Source organism: Microtus oregoni, unplaced genomic scaffold, assembly GCF_018167655.1.
Source record: "Microtus oregoni isolate MIOR12 unplaced genomic scaffold, Mior012 000029F_ref0000214, whole genome shotgun sequence".
Lineage (NCBI taxonomy): Eukaryota > Metazoa > Chordata > Mammalia > Rodentia > Cricetidae > Microtus > Microtus oregoni.
Window position 1 is genome coordinate 14,971,324 of NW_024543088.1, and position 24,156 is coordinate 14,995,479.

A 24,156-nucleotide genomic window follows, 5' to 3' on the forward strand; every position below is an offset into this window, starting at 1 on the left:
TTTCTGAGTTTTCTACAGCACTGTGGCACATTTAATCCCACACTGCTGATATATGGGGTGTAGCTACCCAGGCACATAAAGGGGCAAGAAGCAGCAACTTTGATACAAAGGATAAGGACCAAACAAGCCATTCCTGGACATGTGCATGGACACACGGACACACACACACACATACACATTAGGGTCCTTCCTTCTCAAATGATAACATGGGTCCCAGGTTCATGATCTAGTTTTTAACAAGTTTTTGTTTTGTTTTGCTTTTTTAGTGGCTCACATATAGATAAAAAATTGACCAGAGACTGATTCTGAACCTTGATTGGCATCAAGTAAACGCAAATACTCACTGATCTCTATTTTTTGAGGACCACCTGAGGATAAATATGCCTTCAGTCATGGTCTCTTAAAAGTTTAAACAGCAAGGGATAACCATTTATTCCTATTTCACAACCTCATCTCTTGTGTAAATTCATATTCTGAGGAACATTCTGGAAGGTTTTTTAAAATGGCTCTACCCTATGTGTGTCATTTATACAAAATCAGCATTTTTCTTTTCCATGTTCAAAACAACTATAATTTTTGAAGATTATATGTTCTCATGAAGTCACCAGCCAGTATCCAGAACACATTCACCTATCAGGAACTAGAAAAACCTTTGGTAGAATGACAGCCACTCATTTGCTAAGATTGCCAGTATGAACTAGACTTGCACAGTGATACTGCTCACTGGCCAGTGTTATGGTGGACTTCAAATAAATTTATAGTCCTTGACCCCATAATTAATCACTCCGCAGGGTAGACTATCTGTCCTGGTAAGATAGTAAGGGTGACCTGTGCTTGTACTGGTGACATCACTCCCAACAGCCACAGAAATAAACATGCAGGTCTCCCTGCCCATCTCCACGTTCTCCCAAACTGTGCTCAGCCTAACTCCAGAAAACCATTAGTGCTCTTCCCTTCCAGATAGCTTCAAACGACAGGAAGCATCTAGAAGGGCTCCAGAACATGAACATTTCCTGGTGTGTGCTTGATATCATTGAACCAGAAAGAAAACATATCTGCTGTTATCCTGGAAGAAATGACTGTGTGGCTTTCACCATCATCACAAAAAGACTTTTAAAATGATGAGACATCTTCCAAAACACATAGCGAAGTGTCAATGTATCCTGGTTTTGTTTCTTTTGTTCCCCTCTCACCCATCACTACAAACTCTCGGGAGAGCCATGATTTTCTAGGTCCCAAGATTCTTTTCTTACACAGCTAACATCTTCTGAAGCCAAAATGAGTCTCATAACCCAAAAGCTACTTATTCCCTCCCCAGCAGCATTAGATATCAAAATAGAATTGGTGAAATCCTTTTTGATAGGGTCATCCCAAGTTGGTACACCTCTCCAGAGAAGATGGAGAAGAGTGAACTTTCAAGGGCTGTGCCCTAAGATGAAGTAAGAAATGGGAAGCCTGAAAACAGGGGCCATGCTGGCCCTGCCTTGACTTCCAGACTTCCCAAAACTGCACAAGGCCAAACAGTGTCAGCTTGAGGGCAACCAAATCCTAGCAGAGGGCTCCTGTTTTATTGCTCAAAATATATTCAAGAAACTGATGGGTTTTGGATTAGGATTTCCCCCAAATGCCCTCATACTGGCTGGTTGTATAGGAGGTGCCCTCAGACACCCAAAGCCTCACAGGTCTGAAAAGGGCTGAGAAATAACGGTCAGAGAACTCAAAGTGCCTTTGCATTCATGTCTGGGAGATTTCGTGCGACAGCTGTCGGTGGTAGTTTATTACCTCTCCCCGAAAGACCTGAACGTGAGGACCTCACAGAGAGGCTAAATCAAGACAGACTGCAGCGCGGCTGGTGTGAGGAGTGTGCATCAACAAAAAGCTGGATACGGTTACACTCAGAAGAATACCAGCGAAGAGAGGAATCCACGTTCACGGGAAGGTTCTACCTTCATTCCAACTCCCTCCCTCAAAGTTCTTCCTAGTCTGTGGCATTCGGAAATCAGCTGGTACACAGCTCCCCAACTCAGAGCACAATCCAGCCAGAATTCCAAAGCCTCGACGCCTGTGACTGAACCTCATCCTAACAAGACACTGAGGTAGACTGTGCTGAGAGAAATAAAAACATGACCCACACTCACCTGTTTTTATTTTTTCCTTGATAAAAAAAATTTACATGCACACCATTTTTTTTACAAAAGTGATTTTCAAGAGTGATTTTATATATTAAAATAAATACTTTCCCCAGTAATATAAGAAAACCTTTTGAATTAGAAAAATGTGGAAATTCTTGCTAGTGTAGCATCTGACCACTACAAATTTACTGTGAAAAGGAAAAAGAAACAACAAATATCAGACCTACCACTGATGCACAAACCCTCTAGTTACAAAGTGATTTGGGTGAAAATAACTGTGACTTTTTCTTCTTGTACCAACCACCGAGTTCCCTGGTAACATTTTTACATCTGTCACTTTTCTAATATAAATTTGACAGCAACTGGCAATCAGAATCTGTGTCTACTTGTGTTCTCAACCGAGAATTAGGAGGATTTTGGGGTGGACACTGTGTCTTTATCTCACATCTCGTAGAGGAGAAGAAAGGTATCAGATATTCGTGGGGAAACACAGGCAGGGAAGAACGTGTGGGAGGGTTCTGAGCCCCCGACCCATGAGTTCACCATGGTTGTTTGCTTCTTTTACTTGAGCAGCTGTAGTTTTATGCAAACAGAGGAAGCTGTGGGTTCACATCCTTTCAGGAGTTCTTGGTGGTGGCAACAAAGTCTCTGATGTCTTCTCCTCCAGACGGTAGTCTCTAGGGACTGAAACATTAGCACCTGAGAAAGAGACTCAGGCACCACACTTGCCCGAGCTGAGGTCCCTGGGAACCAAGAGCAGCTGTGGGAGTTTAGTGTGGAGAACAGCCGATGTCCCCCGGGGGAGGAGACCAACAGCTATCCCAAGGGGGCATCTCCTTATATTGCTTAGTGTTCTCAAAGTCCTCCTGTGTTGTTGGTCTTTGGGATGAGTTTGCTGTGTTTATACAATGACTGAGCAACAAGTAGGCCTTGAAGAGGTGAGGTACACGAGCAGAGAAAAACCCAAAGATGAACACAGGTGTTCTGGAAGGCCAGCTCAGCTCCAGGACCACCAGTGTATGCAAGCAAGAGACATCCAGTCCAACTTGCTAGAAGAATCAGTCAAAAATCCAGTTTCCCATATACTCCACAAGGCCTCACAGTGTCCTAAGGGGCTAGCAGCTAATGTGGTATAATTCCCCGAAAAACATGCTTCAAAGACCAAACACAAGAGGCCATTCCCTCCTGTGCCCACTACTTCCTCTGCCCCCAAAGAAATAATAACTTATTAGGCTCATGCCAGAGATTCCTTAAGCATTAAATATGTTACAAATATATTCTCAAAATTATTATCTGACTTCTTTCTACTTCTGTCCGGTGTGTGTATTTGCATGTGTGTGTCCTTTGCTTTGTTTGGTCTTCCAAACACCCTTGATGAATCCAGACCAAATGGTCCTCCCTCAGTTTTTGGAAAACATTGCCAAAGGGAGGGAAAGAAGACACCTAAGCAAGACTTCTGAAATGACCGAGAAGCATCTCTAGATGGCACAGACGCAGAGATCCTAAGAAGGAAGGACAAGGTGAGGTCACCCACTCCAAGCAGCAGGAGCTTCATGAGCCAATAAATTCCCCAAGCATCAGTCCAGATAATGTTTTACACACACACACACACAGTCCCCACCCCACCCTGTGATCTCTAGCCTGGACACGACACGCACACAAACACACACAGGTGTGAACAGAAGCACACACAGAGGACTACACACCCTTTCCCAAAATAAAATATGAAAGCAGCAGCTATTGGTCAATTTGAGGAACTGATTTTGTGAATGAAGAAAACAAAGCTAAAATAAAGCCCCTCTCTCAGATTAATAAAATCTTCTCAAAGCCCAACCCTGCAAAGCATGTAATTGTAGAACAGGGTGTGGGTTGGGTTTTTTTGTTTTTTTCTGTCTCTCTCTCTCCTTAGCTTTCTTACTTGTGTTCCATAAATAAATTCTGTCCTTGACAACTAACTGTAACTCAGACACTAGCAAGAAAAGAGAAATGCCTGTAAAAACAGGTGCATTCTTTCAGCCTACGAGGAAAACAACAGCAACAACAAAATCCTGGTTTGAAACCGTGGATGGGAGAGGGGGACGTGTCCGTGGAAAGCCCAACCCCTCTAGGTTCACAGTTAGCCCTCCACTGGCTTGCAGGGTTGGCAATCACACGTGTGTATTTTTAGGTCAAAAGACAAACAGAAACGTGTATGAACTATCTCTGAGCTCAGTTTCACATCTGGGTAGAGTCCTGATAATCCTGAGTTTCCTGGAGGCGGTCAAACTAGAGAAGAGTTTTTAAAAAGAAAGAAAGAATTCTTCCCCAGCAGGCGCTGTTAGGAAGGGTTTGACCTGGGCAGGGTGAGCACACGCCCATTCTTCTTGCCCCCGTTCATGTGGGTGTATGGGATGTGTTCATCATAGGTCCGTTTGATGCTCAGAGTGGACCCTCCCTCCCGGCCCCCAGGTTCTTCCCTGTGACAGTGAGAGGACCGATCCAAGGGGACATTCTCCATGTCCTCGAACTCCATCTCCAGCTCCTCACTCTCAGGAGCCTTGTTCTCTTCGCTGTAGAAGAAGGAAACCTCTGGAAAGCTGGGGTGGAGGTCATCCTTCAGCAGGTTGACAATTTCCAGGAAGGTTGGCCTCATCTTGGGGTTGAACTGCCAGCACATGCGCATCAGGTCAGTGCTGCAGGAACAAGAACCAGGGTGGATGAGCCTCAATATGCAGCCAAGCCAAGCAGCTCCCTCACACTCCGCCCCACCATAGACCACATCCAAGCAGTAGACTCCTTGCCTTAGCTGTGGCTGCACCTATGGCTGTCAAGGCTGGACTGACAATTCTAGTGGGACTGGAAGACGGCTGTGAAAAGTAAGCCGGCAAGACTTGGTAGTGCAGGCCTGTCATCCCAGCTACTCGGGAGGCTAGGGTAGGACGACTAGAAATTCAAGGCCTGCCACGTTAGAGTGACTTTCAGACCAGCCTGGGCAACTTAGTGAGACCAGTGCCTCTAAATTAAAAGGACAAAGAGGGACAGTGCTCAGTGGAGGAAGAGGGAGGGCAGAGGAAAAGGAAAAAAGAATGGGAAATGGAAAGAAAAGATTGGGAAAGGAAGGAATGGGCAGGGAGGAAGAAAAAGGTGGGAGAGGGGAGGAGAAAATAACAGTGGAGCCAAGAAGCTGTCAACCAGGGAAAGGGCCCCAACTAGGGAAAGTTTAGATTAGGTTGGAATGCTAACATGCCCGTGGGGGTTGTCGTGGTTGTCAGTTGATATGGCAAGACCTGAATCTGGGAGGCTAACACTACACCCTGGGCAGGGCCTCCTAAACTTCATGTTTAGGATGTGGAAAGCAAGCTGAGAGAGCAAACAAGGAAAGATCACATACTTACTTCTCTCTGCCCTTGACTGCAGATGTGACCTGACTAGCTGCTTCCTACTTTGACCTCCCCATTAGTGATCCAAATAAGGTCTTCCTCCCCTAAATTGCTTGTGGTCAGGTTTTACCATGGTAACAGAGGTGAGGAGCTGGACAGGTTGTGTTGTACATCGTTTATTCCCCTACACATCCCCAGTCTCCTGTGTCTCAGGAGTTACCGGTATGTCTTGCTCCTGTCTGGAACTGCTTGCTGAGGCTTACCTGTACCCAACAGTCATTCTAGACTTAAAGACTCTTCAGGGCTGGTATCCTTGAGCGCTGGCAGGTACAGCTATATGAACTGAACATAGGGAGCCGGCTCCTCATATATCAAAAGAAAATGTCAGGAGGGGCTCTTGCAGTGTTTAGAGGACTGAGGTACACTGGCGCCTAACATCATACAAGAGTCCAGACCTCATCCTTACAGATTCTCCAAGAGCCCCAGGCTTCTACTTTACTCAGTCCAAAACATTAAGAACAGGAACCAAGGACTTCCATTTGCATTTTGACCTTTTCCTTTCTCCCATGTAACTTGACCTACAGCAAATTTCAGACCTTGAATGAAAACTGGCCCCCTTGCATGTGTCTATAAAGTTTTATTGTCACAGGGTATAATGCTGTTTATTAGATGCCTCCAAACACTGAGCCGTTGATGCAACACGTTTCCAGGTACAGCTCTGGGGAAGTGTTTGGATCATGAAGGCACTAACCTAGTCCATGGATGAAACCATCAGTGGAGTAAGAGGAACACTAAGAGGAAGGGCCTTGCTGGAGGAAGCGGGTTAGTGGAGGTATGAATCTCAGGGGTACATTTTACCTCCAACCTCAGCTCCACTCTCATCCTACCACCCTTGACCTTCTGCCTCACCAGAGCTCTATGGAGAGAGACTGAAACTGTGAGCCACAGTCAGTCTTACTTCTCGGGTATTCCCCAGCAGTGACAGCTAACAAACAGGGTCTCATCCGTGCATCTACACGATGCCAATGACTGTATTCAAGATACAACTGTGCAGCCATCATGCTGTCGATATTTATAATAGAGCCTTTAGGGAAAGGCTGTGGACCTCTGCCCTGGGGCTCAGTCTCCTTTCCAGTTGCTACAGACCATCAGAGTGGGGGAAGGAAGGCGGTAGGAACTTAAAGCACTAGTCACATCACAAGACACATAGAGAATGAATGCGTGCTGGCTGTCAGGTTCCCCTGCCTAGGAAATGGTGCCACCAACAGTGGTGGGTGACATCAATTAGCATAATCAAGACAATCCCCCACAGACATGCCCACAGCCAATGTTACCTAGACAACTCTCCTCCCAGACAATTCTAGATTGTGCCAAGTTGATAATTAAAACTAATCATCACAGGTTAAACCCCCAAGTTCTCAACCAGTTACAAACTGGTCTAGTTAGGAAAGGGCAATGTTCAGAAAATTTTGAATGTGAAGAGAAAAATACAAATACAAGACAAATGCAAGCAGCTGCATGAAGACACGATAGAAACACAAAATGGTTGTAAAGGTTTGCTAGGCAAGGGTCAGCCTGAGAACCTGAGTTAGTTCATCAGAACCTACATAAAAAATACATACATTTACAATCCCAGTGCTGGGGAGGTAGAGGTAGGAGGATCCTGGGGACTCTACAGCTGGCCATCCAGCCTAGCTGAATAAATGAGTAGAACGCCAATGGAAGGCCATGTTTCAAAGGAGGTGAATGATGCCCAAGGTTGCCCTCTGGTCTCCACACATGTATGAACAACAGGTATGTACAGGAGCATTTAAAAAAAATTAAGGAACTAAAGAGATGGCTCAGTGGTTAAGAGGACTTATGCCTCTTGAAGATGACCAAGGTTTAGCTCCCAGCACCCATGTATTGGTTCACAACTACTTTGATTAGATTCATCACACTCTCCACCTCTTTTCTATACTTACAGTCTCTCGGGACAATTATCAGGTGGATCCAGATAGCCTCCTTCCATGACAAATTTCAACACCTGTTCGTTAGACAGGCCTTGGTATGGTTGCTCAGCCAGGCTAGTGATTTCCCAAAGGACCACCCCAAAGGACCTGCCAACGACAATTGAGAACAGTTAACAAAGAAATCAACTAAACACACACACACACACACACACACACACCCTGTCTCTCTCTCAAACATATCCATCCATACCTCTTTTGACTTACGAGAACTTGGCTGGCCAAGTAAAACAATTGACAGACTAAAACAATAGCTCAGTTGGCCAAGTGCTTTCCACCAAAGTATGTGTACCTGAGTTCAGTGCCCAAAACCCATGTAAAGAACTGGATGTAGGGGCCAGCAAGATATCTCAGTAGGCAAAACTCTTGCTGCCAAGCCTAATGACCCGAATTAGATCCCAAGGGCCCATATGGTGGGAGGTGAGAAGTGACTCCTGTACGTTGTCCTTTGACTTCCACACATGTGCTGTGGCATGTTCCTCGGAACACACACACACAAAGACACAGCCACACATCTAACTTGTGTGTGTGTGTGTGTGTGTGTGTGTGTGTGTGTGTGTGTGTGTGGTGTGTCTTTTGTTTAAAGCAGGGCTAGCTGGGGAGATGACTCAGTGGCTCATGTGCTTGCCCCACAAGTCTGAGGATAGAAGTTCAAATCCCCAGAAAATCATGTAAATGCCAAATGGGCATAGTAACCTAGCTGTAATTCCAGCCTCAGAAGGCAGAGACAGGGGATCCCTAGAGCAAGCTGGCTGACTAGCAAGAATAGTCATCGCACCTTGACTAGCTCTGGGTTTGATTGAGAGACCCTGCCTCAGTGAATAAAGTAGAAGAGCAGTCAAGGATAATTTCCAATATCAACCTCAGAACTCTACATGCACGAACGCACACTTGGTGTGCACACATAGGCAAACAACCACATACATATGAAAATGGGGTAAGGGAGAAGCTGGGTGTGGTGGTGAGCACTTGTAATCCCAGCACAGGGGAAGCAGAGAATCCCAAGATCTCTGGCCAGCAAACCTAACCAATTTAGAAAATTACAGGTCAGTGAGAGACACTGTTTAAAAAAAAGAAGGTAGAAGTCGGGCAGTGTGGGTGTGCGCCTTTAATCCAAGCACTTGGGAGGCAGTGGCCAGCCTGGTCTATAAGGACTAGTTCCAGGATAGGCTGCAAAGCTATAGAGAAAGCCTGTCTCAGAGAGAGGGAGAGAGGGAAAGAGGGAGAGAGGGAGAGAGGGAGAGGGAGAGGGAGAGAGAGGGAGAGAGAGAGAGAGAGAGAGAGAGAGAGAGAGAGAACTACTTTGATGGCACCTGAAAAGGAAGTATGCCCAAGGCAGTCACATGCCTTCCAAATGGAAACATGGAAACCTGTGTGCACTGTTGTGGGATATTTGTACACTGTGTGAAGATATATTGCTGCAATTGGTTTAATAAAGAGCTGAACAGCCAATAGCTAGGCAGGAAGTATAGGTGGGATTTCTGAGAAAAGAAAAAAAAAGAAGAGGAATCAAGAGGCAGGAGAAGCCAGGAGACATGGAGAGAAAACAGGATAAAGAAGGTGTGGCACATATACACTTTAGAGTTCTACTCAGTGGTAAAAAAACAATGACATCTTGAATTTTGCATGCAAATGGATGGAAATAGAAAACACTATCCTAAGTGAGGTAACCCAGACCCAAAAGGATGAATATGGTATGTACTCACTCATAAGTGGATTCTGGCCATAAATAAAGGGCATTGAGCCTATAATTCGTGATTCTAGAGAAGCTAAATAAGAAGGTGAACCCAAAGAATAACATATAGTTATCCTCCTGGATATTGGAAGTGGACAAGCGTGTCGGACAGGGGTTGGGAGCGTGGGGGTGGGGGTGGGGTAGGGATAAGGGGAGATGGGGAGAGAGAAGAGAGAAGGGGAGGATGGGGAGAGTTTGAGGGAATGGGATGGTTGAGATGGAGGAGGGGTAGATGAGGGAGCAGGGAAGTAGATATCTTAATTAAGGGAGCCATTTTAAGGTTGGCAAGAGACTTGACTTTGGAGGGGTTCCCAGGTGTCCAAGGAGATGTGCCCACTTGTTCCTTGGGCAGCAGAGGAGAGAGTACCTGAACTGGCCTTATCCTAAGGCCACACTGATGAATATCTTGCAAATCACCATAGAACCTTCATCTGGCGATGGATGGAGATAGAGACAGAGACCCACATTGGAGCACTGGACTGAGCTCCCAAGGTCCAAATGAGAAGCAGAAGGAGGGAGAACATGAGCAAGGAAGTCAGGACAGCGACAGCAGGACTGATCTAATGGGAGATTACCAAGACCAGTTGGACTGGAACTGATAGAGCATGTGATCAAACCGGACTCTCTGAATGTGGCTGACGGTGGAGGCTGATGGAAAAGCCAAGGACAATGGCGCTGAGTTTCGATTCTACTGCATGGATGGGCTTTGTGGGAGCCTAGTCTGTTTGGATGCTCACCTTCCTGGACCTGGGGGGAGCAGGGAGGACCTTAGACTTCCCATAGGGTAGGGAACCCTGACTGTTCCTTGGACTGGAGAGGGAAGGGCAGGGGAGGGGGAGTGGAGGGAGGGGAGGGAAGTGGGAGGAGGGAAGGAGGTAAAATTTTCAATAAAAAATAAATAAATTTTAAAAAAAAGATAGAAGAGAGTTAATGCCATGTGATAGAATGTAGATTAATATAAATGGGTTAATCTAAGTTATAAGAGCTAGTTAGGAACAAGCCTAAGCTATAAATTGAGCTTTCATAATTAATAAGTCTTTGTGTCATTATTTGGGAGCTGGATGACGGGATAGAGAAAGATTCATTACAGCATGTGAACATACACACACACATGTGCACACATGCACACACAACTGCAACAATTTATGTCATAATTCATAAATAAATTCTTCTAAAACCATTCTCAATCAATGCACAAGGACCCAGAAAGGACTACCTTCATTTCAATATGTAGAAGGCAGGCTTCCCTCTACCACCTCCTGCTGACCGCATTAGTGGGACTCCTGCAGGAGTTTAAACTCCATACAGACATATCTACCCATGCATGCATAACTTACCACATATCAGAAGAAGCAGTAAAGACTCCATCCTTCAAGGACTCAGGTGACATCCACCGTACAGGCAGCAAGCCCTTGCCCCCTTTCCGATAGTAATCTGTCTCATAGATGTCTCTCGTCATTCCAAAGTCTGACAACAAACAGTTCACACGTTTTTCAGTTCATAATCCTAGCATCGAGTGTTCCACCAAACACAACACAACTAAAGAGTAGGGAAATTCCCCAAGAAGGAGTTCGGGGGCCTGAAACTGAGGCTGTTGATAGAGAATAGGGGCTACCATGTAAAGGAAGGGGAAAAGAGGTCCCTAACGACAAAGAACCAACAGTCTGGCCTGAAGCTCTCAACAATTCATCCTTCCCACCTACTCCTTCCCCAGTGTCCCGAACAGACCTTTTCCCTTTTTCCAGCCAACCTGCTACTACCGTGACTCAGCTGCTCACCCCAAAACCAAAAGTTGAGGGTCCCCTTTTGACCTTGTCTTTTGCTCATACCCCCAAACAGTGGGCAACCAAGGCTTTCTGGCTCTACATCTCTCTCCAATGCATCTCACTTCTCATTGCCTTTGAACAAACCAGGCTCACCTCCATCTCTCCCCTGTGCATCCTCCACCATGGTAACATCCCACTATACGAGGGCACCTATACAGAATCATACCTCTTCCTGTTCCCACTGTTTTTGTTTCTTTTTCTGAGACAGTCTCACATATTCTAGGACAGCCTAGGACTTGCCATGTTTCTAGAATGACATTGAGCTACTGATCTTCCTGCCTCTACCTCCGCTAGTGTCAGGATACATGCACCGCCACACCTGGGTTTTGGGGGGCAGGGTTTCTCATTAATGTAGGAAGGTCTTTAGGATCATAAGTAATGAATCATGTCTGATGTGGGATTCCCCTTTGTATGCTGTGAATACCATTGGTTAATAAAGAAACTGGCTTGGCCTATAGCAAGGTAGAACTTAGTTAGGTGGGAAAGCTAGGCTGAATGCTGGGAGAAAGAGGGCAGAGTCAGAGGGAAGCCATGTAGCCCTGCCGGAGATAGATACTGAACGGAACTTTACCTGGTAAGCCACAGCCATGTGGCAATACACAGATTAATAGAGATGGGTTAAATTACTATGTAAGAGCTAGCCAATAAGAAGCTAGAGCTACTAGGCCAAGCAGTGATTTAATTAATACAGTTTCTGTGTGGTTATTTTGGGTCTGAGCTGCCGAGCGGCCAGAATGACCAAGAGGCCTTCTTACAACACGTGTCCCATCTTCCTGCAGGATGATGTCACTGGGTCACATTCCTGCAAGACTCCTGCTGTTATGTAGAAGATTATCTCTTGGATTCACGCATAGGTTCACCTCCCTACCTGCTCCCATAACTAATGTTTGTGTGGGGGAAGGTGAGTCTGTGGGATCTTCCTGATTCTCACTGGTGTTATAGAGGAGAGGCAAGTCCTATAAGTTATGAAGCACTTGCATGCCTACTTCTTGGCTTTCAGCTCAGCCTTACACCTCACTGTCCTGGGCCCTCCCATCCTATCTACACACTCCAAGCAGACATCGAGACACTTCACATCTACTTCTGCTGCCTCCTACATTCTCTGACTCAACCTTCGGTCTTGTACTAGGAAGTATTAACTGTCACCTGGACACAGGCTAGAGTCACCTGAGAGGAAAGCCTCCATTAAACCACCAAGCCAGATTGGCCTCGGGGCAAGACTATGGGGGCCTGTCTTGATGGTTAGTTAATATAGGAGGGTCCAGTCCACTCTGGACAGCACCATTTCTTTGGCAGAGATTCCTGGGCTAGCTAAGCACGAGCCAGAGCAAACCACCAAGCAGCGTTCTTTTATGGTTTCTGCTTCAAGTTGCTGCCCTGACTTCCCCGAGTGATGGACAAGTTGAAACAAACTCTTTCCTCCCCAAGGGGCTTTATTTATTTGTTTTTTTTATTTACTTAATTATGATAGAAACAGGCAGGAAACTAGAACAGAAATGTTGACTTTGGGGCTAGGAAAGTGCCCAGAAGTGGGTAAAAGTACTTTTCAGGCAAGCATGAGGACCTGAGTTCTGAGCCCCAGACCCTGCCATTCTACACACACACACACGTGGGTGTGCACTAAAGGATTCCAAGACACACCTCCAATTTTGACGGTAAAATCATGAGCAACCATGCAGTTTCGAGCTGCCAGGTCCCGGTGTACAAACTTCTTGGCATTCAAGTATGCCATGCCATCAGCAATTTCTGCTGTCATCTGAATCATCTCTTGCAAGGTAGGGGGAGGACGGCCTGGGTTATTCTAAAGTCAAAACAAGAGTTGCAATTAGCTCTCTGCTGCCATCTGAATTATCTCTTGCAGGGTAAGGGGAAAGTAGCCAAGGTTACAAAGTCAAAATATGGGTTTGCACTTAGCAAGCTTGGTACACTTAAGAGCGGGTGCCCTTCTTAGGGACCTATAGGAAGCTCACTTCAGCATCCGGGCGCAGGGAACGGAGGTGACTCTTCAGGTCTCCATGAGCCATCAACTCCATCACTACCAGTGTTGGCTGGCCTTTGGACACCACCCCAAGGAGGCGAACCTGTAGGACAAGCATGGGAGTGATTCAAAGAGCATGAAGGTGACTCAAAGAGGGTCCAGGTATTATTACTTCAACTTGCCATGAACTCTCTGTCTGGTGCCCACAGCACACAAGCCACTCCATACTTGGAAGAAGCACACCCAACCCTACTATGGGGAAGCAAACAGACCCACCCATGTATAGCACATGCCAGCAAATCTCACACGCTTAATGTTCCTCAGTATATAAACCATGTTCTTACCTCCAGACCTTTGCAGTTCCTGCTCTCCTTGGCCTGTCTCCTCTCATGTACACATGGTTCAGTCTCACATCCTTTAAGACTTTATTCAAATTTACTCCACAATCCTCTTTCTCTCTCTCTCTCTCTTTTTCAATTTTTCCTAGCACCACTCTCCCAATATGCCTTTCATACATCTATTTTGGGAAATGTCTTCCCTGCAATAGATATCTAAGAGGGAGGTCAGGAACTTGCTTCCACATCAGCAAGAGCAGGGTATTTAGGAGATGATATATAGCAATTTCTTCTGAATTGAAGCATTCCATCCTGGAGGGAAGCTTCTTAAGACTAAGGAAGTAAACAATTCACAAGTCTAAGAAATTTCCTAAAAATTTACAAGATACAAAACTGCCACCATCATCCCTTTCCAAATAAAATCTCTAGAAAGAATAGATTCTCCATCTCTCTAGTGCCTGCAAGTTGTGCAGAGAACTGAAATTCAAGTTTTCATGAGTTATCACTTATGCTAGAGTGGGCTTTTTGGAGATGCAGCTACCTATGCACATTGTCCATGTTCCTCTAAGTAAACCTACACTCTTGCAAGCTACAATATACTCACTGGTCCATCAGCTAGAGCTCTAATGGAATCCTTTCTTTGGTTTGTCATGAATACCCTATCAAAGTAAGTTTTGTTCACCTCTCTGCAGTACAAGTCACACAAAAGGGGACTCTAAATATACCTTATAACAATAAACAAACATAAGGTTCAACAATAAATAAAGTGCTCACGCTGGGAACAGAAAGGCAGGGAAGGTTTATTTTGGCTTCAGGGAGAAGAAAGAATGGGAGCAGGCACAAAGGGGTGGCCTTCCGTGTGGTTAAGAGTTATAGGGAAGGCAAGAATAGCAAAGAAATGTAATAATATAAATATCATTGGAAAGTCTGGAAAGCAAAGGAAGATCCTAGAAAGTGACAGAACAGTTAGAGAGTTTGATTCTAGGTAAGCTGGGAAAAGATGAGGTGGAGATGGGAGGCTTAACAGGGTGGGGGTAGGCATCAGTCTACACCCAGTTTCCTGGGTGGCTCCAGGGAGTGGAGGCAGAGTTAACAAGGAGCATGAAAGGAAACCTCTGTCCCTCCCCAACCAGACTCACCACATGATGGCAGGTGAATCCCTTCATGACCGATGCCTCGTTGAGGAACTCGATCCGTTCTCGGAGACTGGCTGACTCATTGACAGTCTTCACTGCAACACGGGTCTCTGCCTCACCCTTGATGATATCCTTGGCATTGCCCTCATACACCATACCAAAGGATCCCTGCCCCAGCTCTCGTAGAAGGGTGATCTTCTCTCGAGGCACCTCCCACTCATCCGGCACGTACACAGAAGAAGGAAACACTACTTTTCACTTATCTATACAGTATGCTCAGCCAGCCTCTTAAGGGCCCCCTAAGATACCCCCCTCCCAGCAACACAACTTTTTATTGAGCTATACAAAAATATTCACTCATTCTGTGGCTCAAAACTTCGGCTGGGCATTGGGTAAACAACCCAGAACAGGATGAGTTTCTGCCACCATCAAGGAGAATGCAGAAGCCAGGGAATGAGCTACAGTTAGTTCAAGATCCTGCTTAGGAAGCACTAAGATGGTCCTGTATCCCCTTCTTTTCCGTCTTGACTCCAGATCCCTGCCACTGGATGGTGTCTCTTCCTGTGATAGTTAATACCCTGAGTCACCTAGGAGACAAGTCTTGGGGAATGTCTATAAAAGAAGCTTTTAGATGAAATTAATTGAGGTGTAAAGACCCACTCTAAACATGGGCAGATCATCCCAAGGGCTGGAATTCTGGACTGAATAAAAAAGGCAAAAGTGTGCTGAGCAGCAGTATTTGCCACTCTGCTTCCTGACTCCGGACACAATGTGACCAGTTGCCAAGACTTCTGCTCCATAAGGAGCTGCACCCTGAAACTGTGAGCCAAAATGAAACCTCACTCCCTTAAGATGTCTTTGTCAAGGATTTTGTCACTGTAATGGCTAAAAACAAGTTAGACACTTCCTACTTGAGATGTTTGACCAAGTGCAAATGGAACAGTGGAAGAAAGGGAGTAGGTTAAAATAGACTGGGGAAAAAAGTGTCTATAATGCTTAGCAATCCTTCCTAGAAAGTGGTAGATTCTCTGTCGCCACCCTCTGGACTCCTTCATGGCCTTCTGATTCTCTTCAGTCCAATAAGACTCAGCAAGAAGATGCCTTGTAGCCCGCCTTAATTGTTAGGAACCCACAGAGCATGCTAGGGAAGGACACCATGCAAGAGACCACCTAGAAGGAGAGACTGAGCTGCCTGTAGCTTGGCTACTCCTTGGGACCACCCAGCCTACTAACCAACACTAGTGAGTGGGGTTATCCAAGGCAACAACCTACAGGCCCAATCAATACTTTCATGCCTTGAAACTCAAACATTGATTGTGCTACATGAGGTGCTTTAAAGAAAATATGCCAAATTATGAAATTCTTGGAAAAGAGGCATGTCTTCTCTCTAGAGGCCACCCACTGTCCTTAGGGACAGTTAGGACTGGTGTTGAGTGTAAATGCTAATCTCCCAACATCAGCATCAGTTTACACTCAGCTACCACCACTTTTGCTAGGGAGCAAAAGTCTCCCTAGCACTCATTCAGCTCCTACCTGACCCATCCTACCTTCACTTGTTTACAGTTTGTGTGGATATGTGTATATACATTTGTGTGTGCATGAATTTATGGGTAAGTACACATGTGTACTTATACACATGAAGGTCAGAGGCTGACAATAGGAATCTTCCTTAATCACGCTCTACCTCCTTTGCAAGCAATGATCTCTCACTGAACCTGGAGATGACAGATTAAGCCAGGCTGATTTGCTATTAAGCCTCATGTCCCTGCTTCCCCAGTGCAAGAATGACAGGTACATACCATAGCACCCAGATGTTTACATGAACACTATGGGTCATACTCAGTCCTCAGGTGTGGGCAGTAACATTTTACCAACTGACCCATTTCCCAACATTATTATCTACACTTCTCTTCTCTCAGTGTCCTATCATGACTTCTAATTTCTAACAAGAATGACAAATTGTGTGTGTGTTGGGGGGGGGGGGGCAGTCTGGTCCTGACTTTGCAACATTCCTATGGCTGTGGCACAAAGTTTTTAGTCTCAAATTCCAACCTGAAGATCCCAAGAAAATGCTATCAAGCAACCCAGGCAGGTCCAGACAACGGATCTAAATTCCATAGTAGCAGAGTCTCTGCAGCAAGGGCAGACAGGCATGCTCAGCACTCAACGGGGTTTCTCTCAGCCTCTCTGAGATGTTTTTCCCTTCTCCCTGTGATGCTAGCCAATCCTCAGATATGACGTTAACATTGTGGCAAAGGAAATCAAGGGCGAAGTCCTGGCTTCCAACAAAAAAGGAAGAGGTGCTCACCATCACTGGCACTGAGGTATTCAGGGTTTGAAGATGCATACAGTGGTCCCATCGGCCCATCTGGCTGCCTAGAGGAGGAAAAGATAGACACACCAGCTTGAGCATCCCATGGCATTCTGGACACTGGAAACAGGCAAACACTACAAATCATGAATGGATTCATGGTTCTACATTTTGTCCAACTTAGAGAAAGTGAGAGACAACAATGTTAATTAGTGTCCAGGTTAGCCTTCATTAGTCAGCCTGACACAGACTAGAGTCATCTAAGAGGAGAAGCCTGAATTGAGGAATTGCCTAGATCAGATCAGTCTGTGAACATGTCTAAGAGGGTATGTTTTGTTTAATAATAATACAGGAGGTCCAGCCCCCTGTCAGTGGCATCATCCCTCAGCAGGTAGTCTTGGGCTGTATGAGCAAGCAAGCTGAGCAGGAGTCAGTAAAACAGCAAGCAAACATTCCTTCATGGTTTCTACTTCGAGTTTCTACTTGTGAAACAGAGGCCCTGACTGTGACTTGTAATGTAAACTAAAAAAAACCCTTTCTTTCCCAGATTGCTTTATCATAGCAACAGAAAGGAACCCCGTACCATAAAGCAGACTGAATTTCAAAGTATGTCAGCTGTGCCATGATGACATGATAAATGACACAAAAAGTTGTTCTGCCCCATATAAAAACTACCTGATTTGGCAAAGGTATTGCTTGTAGTTATCAAATATGTGTTTCCCCTTGTCTCCCTTAATTTTTGTCTTACTCTTTAACGAAAAGAGGGACGGACAAAATGAGGCTGATGCATACCTGTAGGTGGGGGGCACACACCTGCAAGCCTAGTATTTGGGAAGCTGAGGTAGGAGGTAGGATGATCACAAGTTCAAGGCCAACCTTGGCTATAGGGGAAGACCCTGCCTGAGAAAAACAGAGCAAAGATAGAATTGGACATCATCAGGTTAAGCAAAATAACCCAGACTCAGAAAGACAAAGGCAGCTATAAATTACAGAACAGTAGATAGGGCGCTAGAAGGAGAGAGGAAGAGGGTAAGGGGGATAAAGACAAAATGATGTGTAAGTGTCCCCCATATATATGGGACATGAAAACAGAAAGGTGGATGACTTCTGGGGAAGAAAGGGACCAGTAAGGATGAAGGAGGAACAAGGGAGGGGGGTCTATATAAAGAACTATACTGATATATATGTACAAAACCATCATAATGAGACCCATTGTCCTGTAAGCTATCTGAAACAGCAAAAACAAGTAAACCAATGTTTATGCTTCATTGTGGTTTGAATAAGAAATGATCTAACATTAAATGTGTGCACTGTTTTGGAAGGTTACAGGAAGGCGGAGCCTTGGTGAGGAAGTGTGTCACTGAGAGAACGGGCTTTGCAGTTTGCCAGCCCAGGCCCACTTTCTGTTCTCTCTCGACTTCTTGGGTCCAGATGAATAGTGAACAACTAGACTAATACTCCTGTAGCCAGGTCTTTGCTGTCACAGTGGACTGAATCTCCTTCTGGAACTGTAAGACAAAATCTACTTTTCCTCCCCAAAGTTGTTGTATGTCAAGGTTTTTTATTGCAGCAACAGGAAATTAACTAATGCATGACGGAATTATGTATGCTTCCTCATCAGCTATAACTCTAGGCTGGCTGCAGATATTAAGATCTGGGTAAAAATCTATCAATGGAAGCATGCAGGCAGAATCAGTGAGCTAGAGGAAATTTGTAATCAAGAGTACATCATAGTATTATACAGTAAACTTATTACCATGAGTATTGCATGTAGCACATCCCTAAGTAACCCTTGTAAGAAACTTGCCTCTATCTAATTCAGTATTTATATTACTGTTTGTTTGTTTGTTTTTACCCAAGAAAGTTGGTTGTTAGCCATTTGTCAGCACACCCTTGCTTACCTCTTTCTCAGGAATAGATAAATACTTCCAATCACAACACTGAAGAGGAAGACAAAGATGAGGGGCCCAATGATAATTTTGGCAATATTTGATGGGACATCTACTGCAACAGAATAAGAAGGTACAAGTTTAGTATAAAATGTATTGATAGCAAAAATTACACCACTGAACACTGGCTTTTGTCATCTCAGTACCTGGTATTGGGATGGAACGGAGACAGGAGGATCGTGAGTTCAATACCACCCTGGGCAATAAAGCAAATTCCTAGGCTATTTCAAGCAAGACATGGTCTTTACATGTGGGACCTATGTCCTATGGACTATGTGATCAGCATGTGGGAGCCATGGCAACTGACGGCTGCTAAGAGGAAGAGTCAGTTTTCTTCAGGGATACGGCCAATCTATTTCAGTAGATGACCCTACACCTGATACACGCTGGCAACACTAAGTGGACTCAGGGTTTTTGGTGTTTGTCATAAAATTCACCTGAAGTTGAAGGGGAAAGTGTGGGAGACAGCTCAGTCAATAAAGTGCTTGCTTTGCAACCATGAGGACCTGAGTTAGAGCTCCACATAAAAGCATGTGAAAACCTGGGTGAGGTGTTACAGACTTGGATTCATAGTACAGAGGCATGATGGAGGTGGGTCTTGTATCTATCTGTTGCTTTCATTGGTTAAATAAAGAAACTGCCTTGGCCCTTTTGATAGGACAGCAGCTTAGATAGGCGGAGTAGACAGAACAGAATGCTGGGAGAAAGAAGCCGAGTCAGTCTGTCACCATGATTCTCCCACCCGACACAGACGCAGGTTAAGATCTTTTCTGGTAAGCCACCTTGTGGTGTTACACAGATTATTAGAAATGGGTTAGATCAATAGGTAAGAGCTAGCCAATAAGAGGCTGGAACTAATGGGCCAGGCAGTGTTTAAAAGAATACGGTTTCCATGTAATTATTTCGGGTATAAAGCTAGCCGTGCGGGCAGCCGGGTGCCAGGAATGTAGCCCACCGCTCCTATTACAACAGAGGCAGAGACAGGAAGATCTCCCAGCCCGTGCTTCATCATGACTTCTGTCACCAGTTCTGGCCTGAGCAATCCCACTTTGAGCATTCCTGTGAACTGACAGCAAACTGCCCCCTTGCACTTGCTGGCTCATAGCCCATAGGATATATTTATAAATACCAGTGGCTGAATAAAACTTGGCAAACAAATGTTGTCTGTTTACAAGCCTTGTGTCCCTGCCTCCTCTCTTCTCCTTTAAGAGAAGGGAGGCTAGACTCAGAACAAAGTACTCTGAAAAGTTATAAAATTTTTGAGTTTTAACTTTTTTGAATTTTAATGTACTATTTAACAATTTATATATGTATACAATGTGTCTTAATCACACACACACTCCAATGATTAATGACTTTAAAGTATATACTTTATTATTAATCAGTGTGTGTATGTATGTGTTTGTACATGTATACTACTTGCCCACGGAGGCCAAAAGGTTGATCTACATCAAGTATCTTCCTATCGAGTTCTCTCTCTCTCTCTCTCTCTCTCTCTCTCTCTTTGTTTGCATGTTGTTTCTTTTGTTTGTTTTCTTGGAGAGAAGATCTTAGTTGTTAGCCCTCACTAGCCTGAAATACACTATGCAGACCAGGTTGGCTCGGAACTCTGTCTCTGCCTCCCTAGCACTGTCATTTCTTCTTCTATTTCTTTTTAAGATTATAATATAATTACATCATTTCCCACTCCCTTTCCCCCCTTCAATCCTCCATAAACCCTTCCTTGCTCTATACCTTGTTTTTTGAGGTAGGCTTGTTCAGTGAACACAGATCTTACTGGTTGGCCAGTACGCCCCAGGGATCTGCCCAAGTCAGGGTTACAGTTTGCACATGGGCATGCCCAGAATTTTATGTGGGTGATGAGGATGTGACCTCTTGGTAGAAAGGGTCAGCAAACATGTCGAGCTGGTTATATCACAGTTTTGGTAGACCCAAAATGAAAGCACCAGCCACTTCTTTCCCTCGGTGCCATTGTTTAAAATGTTCTACCATTCCTACAGCACCGAGCACAGATCCAACCACCTGAGGTTGCTATGGAGACTTACAATAATCAGTCACGTAAAAATAGGTGGGTTCTGTCCAGGAGCCATTGCCTGCCAAGGAGGTAGCCCGGACTCGAACACTGTAGTTCCCTGGGGAGAGCCCTCTCAGCCTGCAGCCCCGCTCCAGGGCAAAATGCTTCCTGGAGACACAGAGGTGCAGCTCCTGGAAGAAAAGAAAAGGTGGTTAGTTGAGTTTTGCACATCTGGGCACATCCCTCCCAGGAAGGGACATTACGATTATGCTCCCACACAGGTCAATCAGAGAGAGTAAAAAGGAAGGCAAGAGCCTGACCTGTCAGAGGCTCTGAGAATTCATTTGTTTCTTTCTGTTTTTATTTGTGGCGGGTGGGGTTGTTGCTTTTGCTTTCTTGAGACAGGGTCTCATGCAGCTCAAGTTGGTCTCCATAGCACAGGTGATTTGGAGGCCAGTTCTCTGGAACCTAGCCAGGTCCCCAGCCCCTCACTGGAGGATTCTCAGCAAGGGTTCCACCCTGAGCCATTCCACTGCCCCTCACTGTGGTTGGAAAGCAATAATGGAGCTGTGATTCAGGAGGCAAAGAGCTTGCCTAGCATGCTCAAACCCTGGGTTCCCTCTCAGCCCCACATAACCAGGTTGGTGCACATGCCTCTCAACAAACATAGGAAGATGGAGGTCAGAAATGCAGAAGACCAAGGCCACCCCCTCCTATACTGGCTACATAAGAAGTTTGAGGCCAGTCTTGTCTCAAAAAAGAAAGAAGAAAAAAAAAGAGTTGGCATTCCTCTGAAGACTTATTAGATGTAATATCTAAACAAACTGGGGGCACACAACCCTAAGAAGCATGGACTCAGGGCTCATTAGGAGTGAGGCCAGGATCTCTAGGGAATAACTTTGTCAAGTCTGTGATCACCAGACCCAAAATTCCAAAATTTTCCAAGTAGTTCCATCACTCACCCCTCAACTAAGAACTGGGATGGGAAGAGAAAATGTAAGAGCCCCTGTGCTCATCAAGTGATATCAGTAAGGAGAAAAGAAATGTGCTGGACGAGGTGCAGGAGGTGGGTGGAGAACTCAGTCCTAAGGTTCTTCCCAACTGAAGGAGTCATCAAGCAGAAAAGGACAGAAGCCCAGGAGAGCTGCTGAGGGCACAAGGGAGGCCCATCTCTAAGGCTGGATAATCACCATAGATGCCTAATGGGTAGAGCAAGGAAAGAATGCATGGAAGATCAGGAGCATAAGTGCTCTCTGTGAACACACAACACATAGACATACACACACAGAGATACAACACACAGACACAGGTACAAACCACAGCCACAGACAGATGCACACGCAGTTACACACTACATTTGGGGAGACACACAGAGACAGATACACCACACAAAGAGCACACAACATATGTGTGTTGTATACATACACACACATATGCACAACACACACATACACAAAGAAAAATGAACAGGGAAATTTGATCAAAAATAAACTAGGGCTGAAGAGATGGCTCAACAGTTTAGAGCACTTGTTGCTCTTGCAGAAGGTATTGGTTTGGTTTTCACTGCCCATAAGGCTTACAACCACCTGTAAGTCCAGATCCAGAACATCCAGGTGTCTGCACACAGGTGGCACACATTCACACTAATAACAATGATACACACACACACACACAATCATAGTATACATGCATAAAAGTCAAAAGAAAGGAAGGAAGGCAGACAGGAAGGAAGGGAGGGAGGGAGAGAGGAAGGAAGGAAGGAAGGAAAGAAGGAAAGAAGGAAAGAAGGAAAGATTGATTTGTTCTGCAGGTCATAGGGTGCTGACTCCATGCTCTGAGTCACTGTTAAAGTGCCATCTTTGGGTGCCAAAAAGAGACACAGTCCCGGGAGGAAAGGGTCCTCAGAGGAATCCTATCTGCTTATAAGGATTTATTATATGTTATTAGAACTCTGAAAGTTTCATGAAGTCAGTTTTGCTATATTAAGGGCATATGGATAAACACGGCCCATCATCTGTCTTATGAAATTTTATAGGTACACAATAACATTTACATGGAGTTCATGTTGCCTTCAGAGTACAATAGCAAAGTTAAGTATGTCTAAAACTAAATTACACTTCAATCATGAAATTATATTCTCTGCCTATATAGCAGTTGTGAATTCTAATTCCAGAGCCTATGAGGACAGAAACATCATGAGGCAGAAGAAAGCAACTTATGAATACAGAGCCGATATATATGTAAAACACATATGAATATGCTCGCATGTTTGCAAATCTATAAAAATTAAATAGCTTAATTCTATCTGAATACAGAGCCCAGGATGGCCCCCCGAAAAAATGAGGGTTTAGGGCCTACAGATGGTCCACTTAGTAAAGGGCTTGCTGCAGAAACACGAGTACGCAGTTCAGACCTGCAGCACCTGGTGAAAGGTGGGTGTTCAGCTCTCGGTGGGCTTCCCGGCAGCTTAGAGGCAGCTGTAACATCACTGAGTGTCAGCTCACAGTGGGCCCTTGGGTACCTTAGATATGACTTTGGAGTCTCTACTGAATTCCTACTTTCTTTGCATGCTCACATCAAACGCCACAGTGTCTGGTGTGGCAAAGAGGCACATAAGAAAGTTTTAAATAATGCACACTCCTGGACTGAGATGAATCTCCCTAAAGTGGAGCGAGCCCCATCCCATGACAAAGGACACAAATCTAAACAGCCCACGAAGCAGTTTGAAGGACACAGCTAAAAATCTACACACAAATAAGAAGAAAGACTGGGAAGTAAGATGGCTCAGCAAGCACTTTAGCTTGAAGCACAGTCCAGTGACCTGAGTTCAATCGCCAGGACCCACACAGTGAAAGAGCAAGCTGATTCTCAAAAACTGTCCTCTGACTCCTTAAACAGAGCAGGCTATGGCATGGCCACATGCTCCCCCACCTCTTCATACACAATAAATTAATTTAATTTTTTTAAAATTGAAGTGATAAAAGAAATAAAAGATTCTCAATTGACATTTCTGTCTATCTTCCTGAAAAGATGGTCATCAGGGTTTCGAACTCTAATTAAAGACAGCATCTGATGTGAGAAGCAATGGGTAGCCGAGAAACTTAGTTCCTACCCAGTATTGTATAGCAACTTCCAAAAACTAAAACATTCCAGTCTGGAAGGAAGTTCCTTAAGACTCAGAAAGTTCTAAAGGGAGGCTCTGAAAGGCTCAGGAAGTCCACACCTCATAAGTCTGAGGAAGTCACTAAAACTTCTGGGACCCACAAGGCCTCACCTTCCCTGAGGTTATGCAGCAGAACTGCTGAGGAGATGAGACTCTGACTAGGAGGGTTCTCTGCAAAGTCCTGCAGAGAGCTCCCGGGTTCCAGTTTT

General features: G+C 45.0%; 1 protein-coding gene across 3 annotated transcripts in view; it reads right to left on the reverse strand.

The window, feature by feature from the left end:
* Positions 1-2,129: 2,129 nt before the first annotated feature.
* Insr (insulin receptor) overlaps positions 2,130-24,156 on the reverse strand; it is a 130,406-nt gene continuing 108,379 nt past the window's right edge. For 2 of the 3 annotated variants that reach the window (XM_041678348.1, XM_041678346.1), the window contains 9 exons: positions 20,816-20,975; positions 18,723-18,825; positions 16,819-16,886; positions 14,514-14,758; positions 13,032-13,142; positions 12,703-12,862; positions 10,573-10,702; positions 7,456-7,590; positions 2,130-4,804 (listed from right to left, as the gene is read on the reverse strand). In XM_041678348.1, coding sequence (XP_041534282.1) covers positions 4,450-4,804; positions 7,456-7,590; positions 10,573-10,702; positions 12,703-12,862; positions 13,032-13,142; positions 14,514-14,758; positions 16,819-16,886; positions 18,723-18,825; positions 20,816-20,975 — 1,467 coding nt within the window. In that variant the 3' untranslated portion in view covers positions 2,130-4,449. The remainder of the gene's footprint in view (positions 4,805-7,455; positions 7,591-10,572; positions 10,703-12,702; positions 12,863-13,031; positions 13,143-14,513; positions 14,759-16,818; positions 16,887-18,722; positions 18,826-20,815; positions 20,976-24,156) is intronic. The other variant, XM_041678347.1, reaches the window with a different exon arrangement.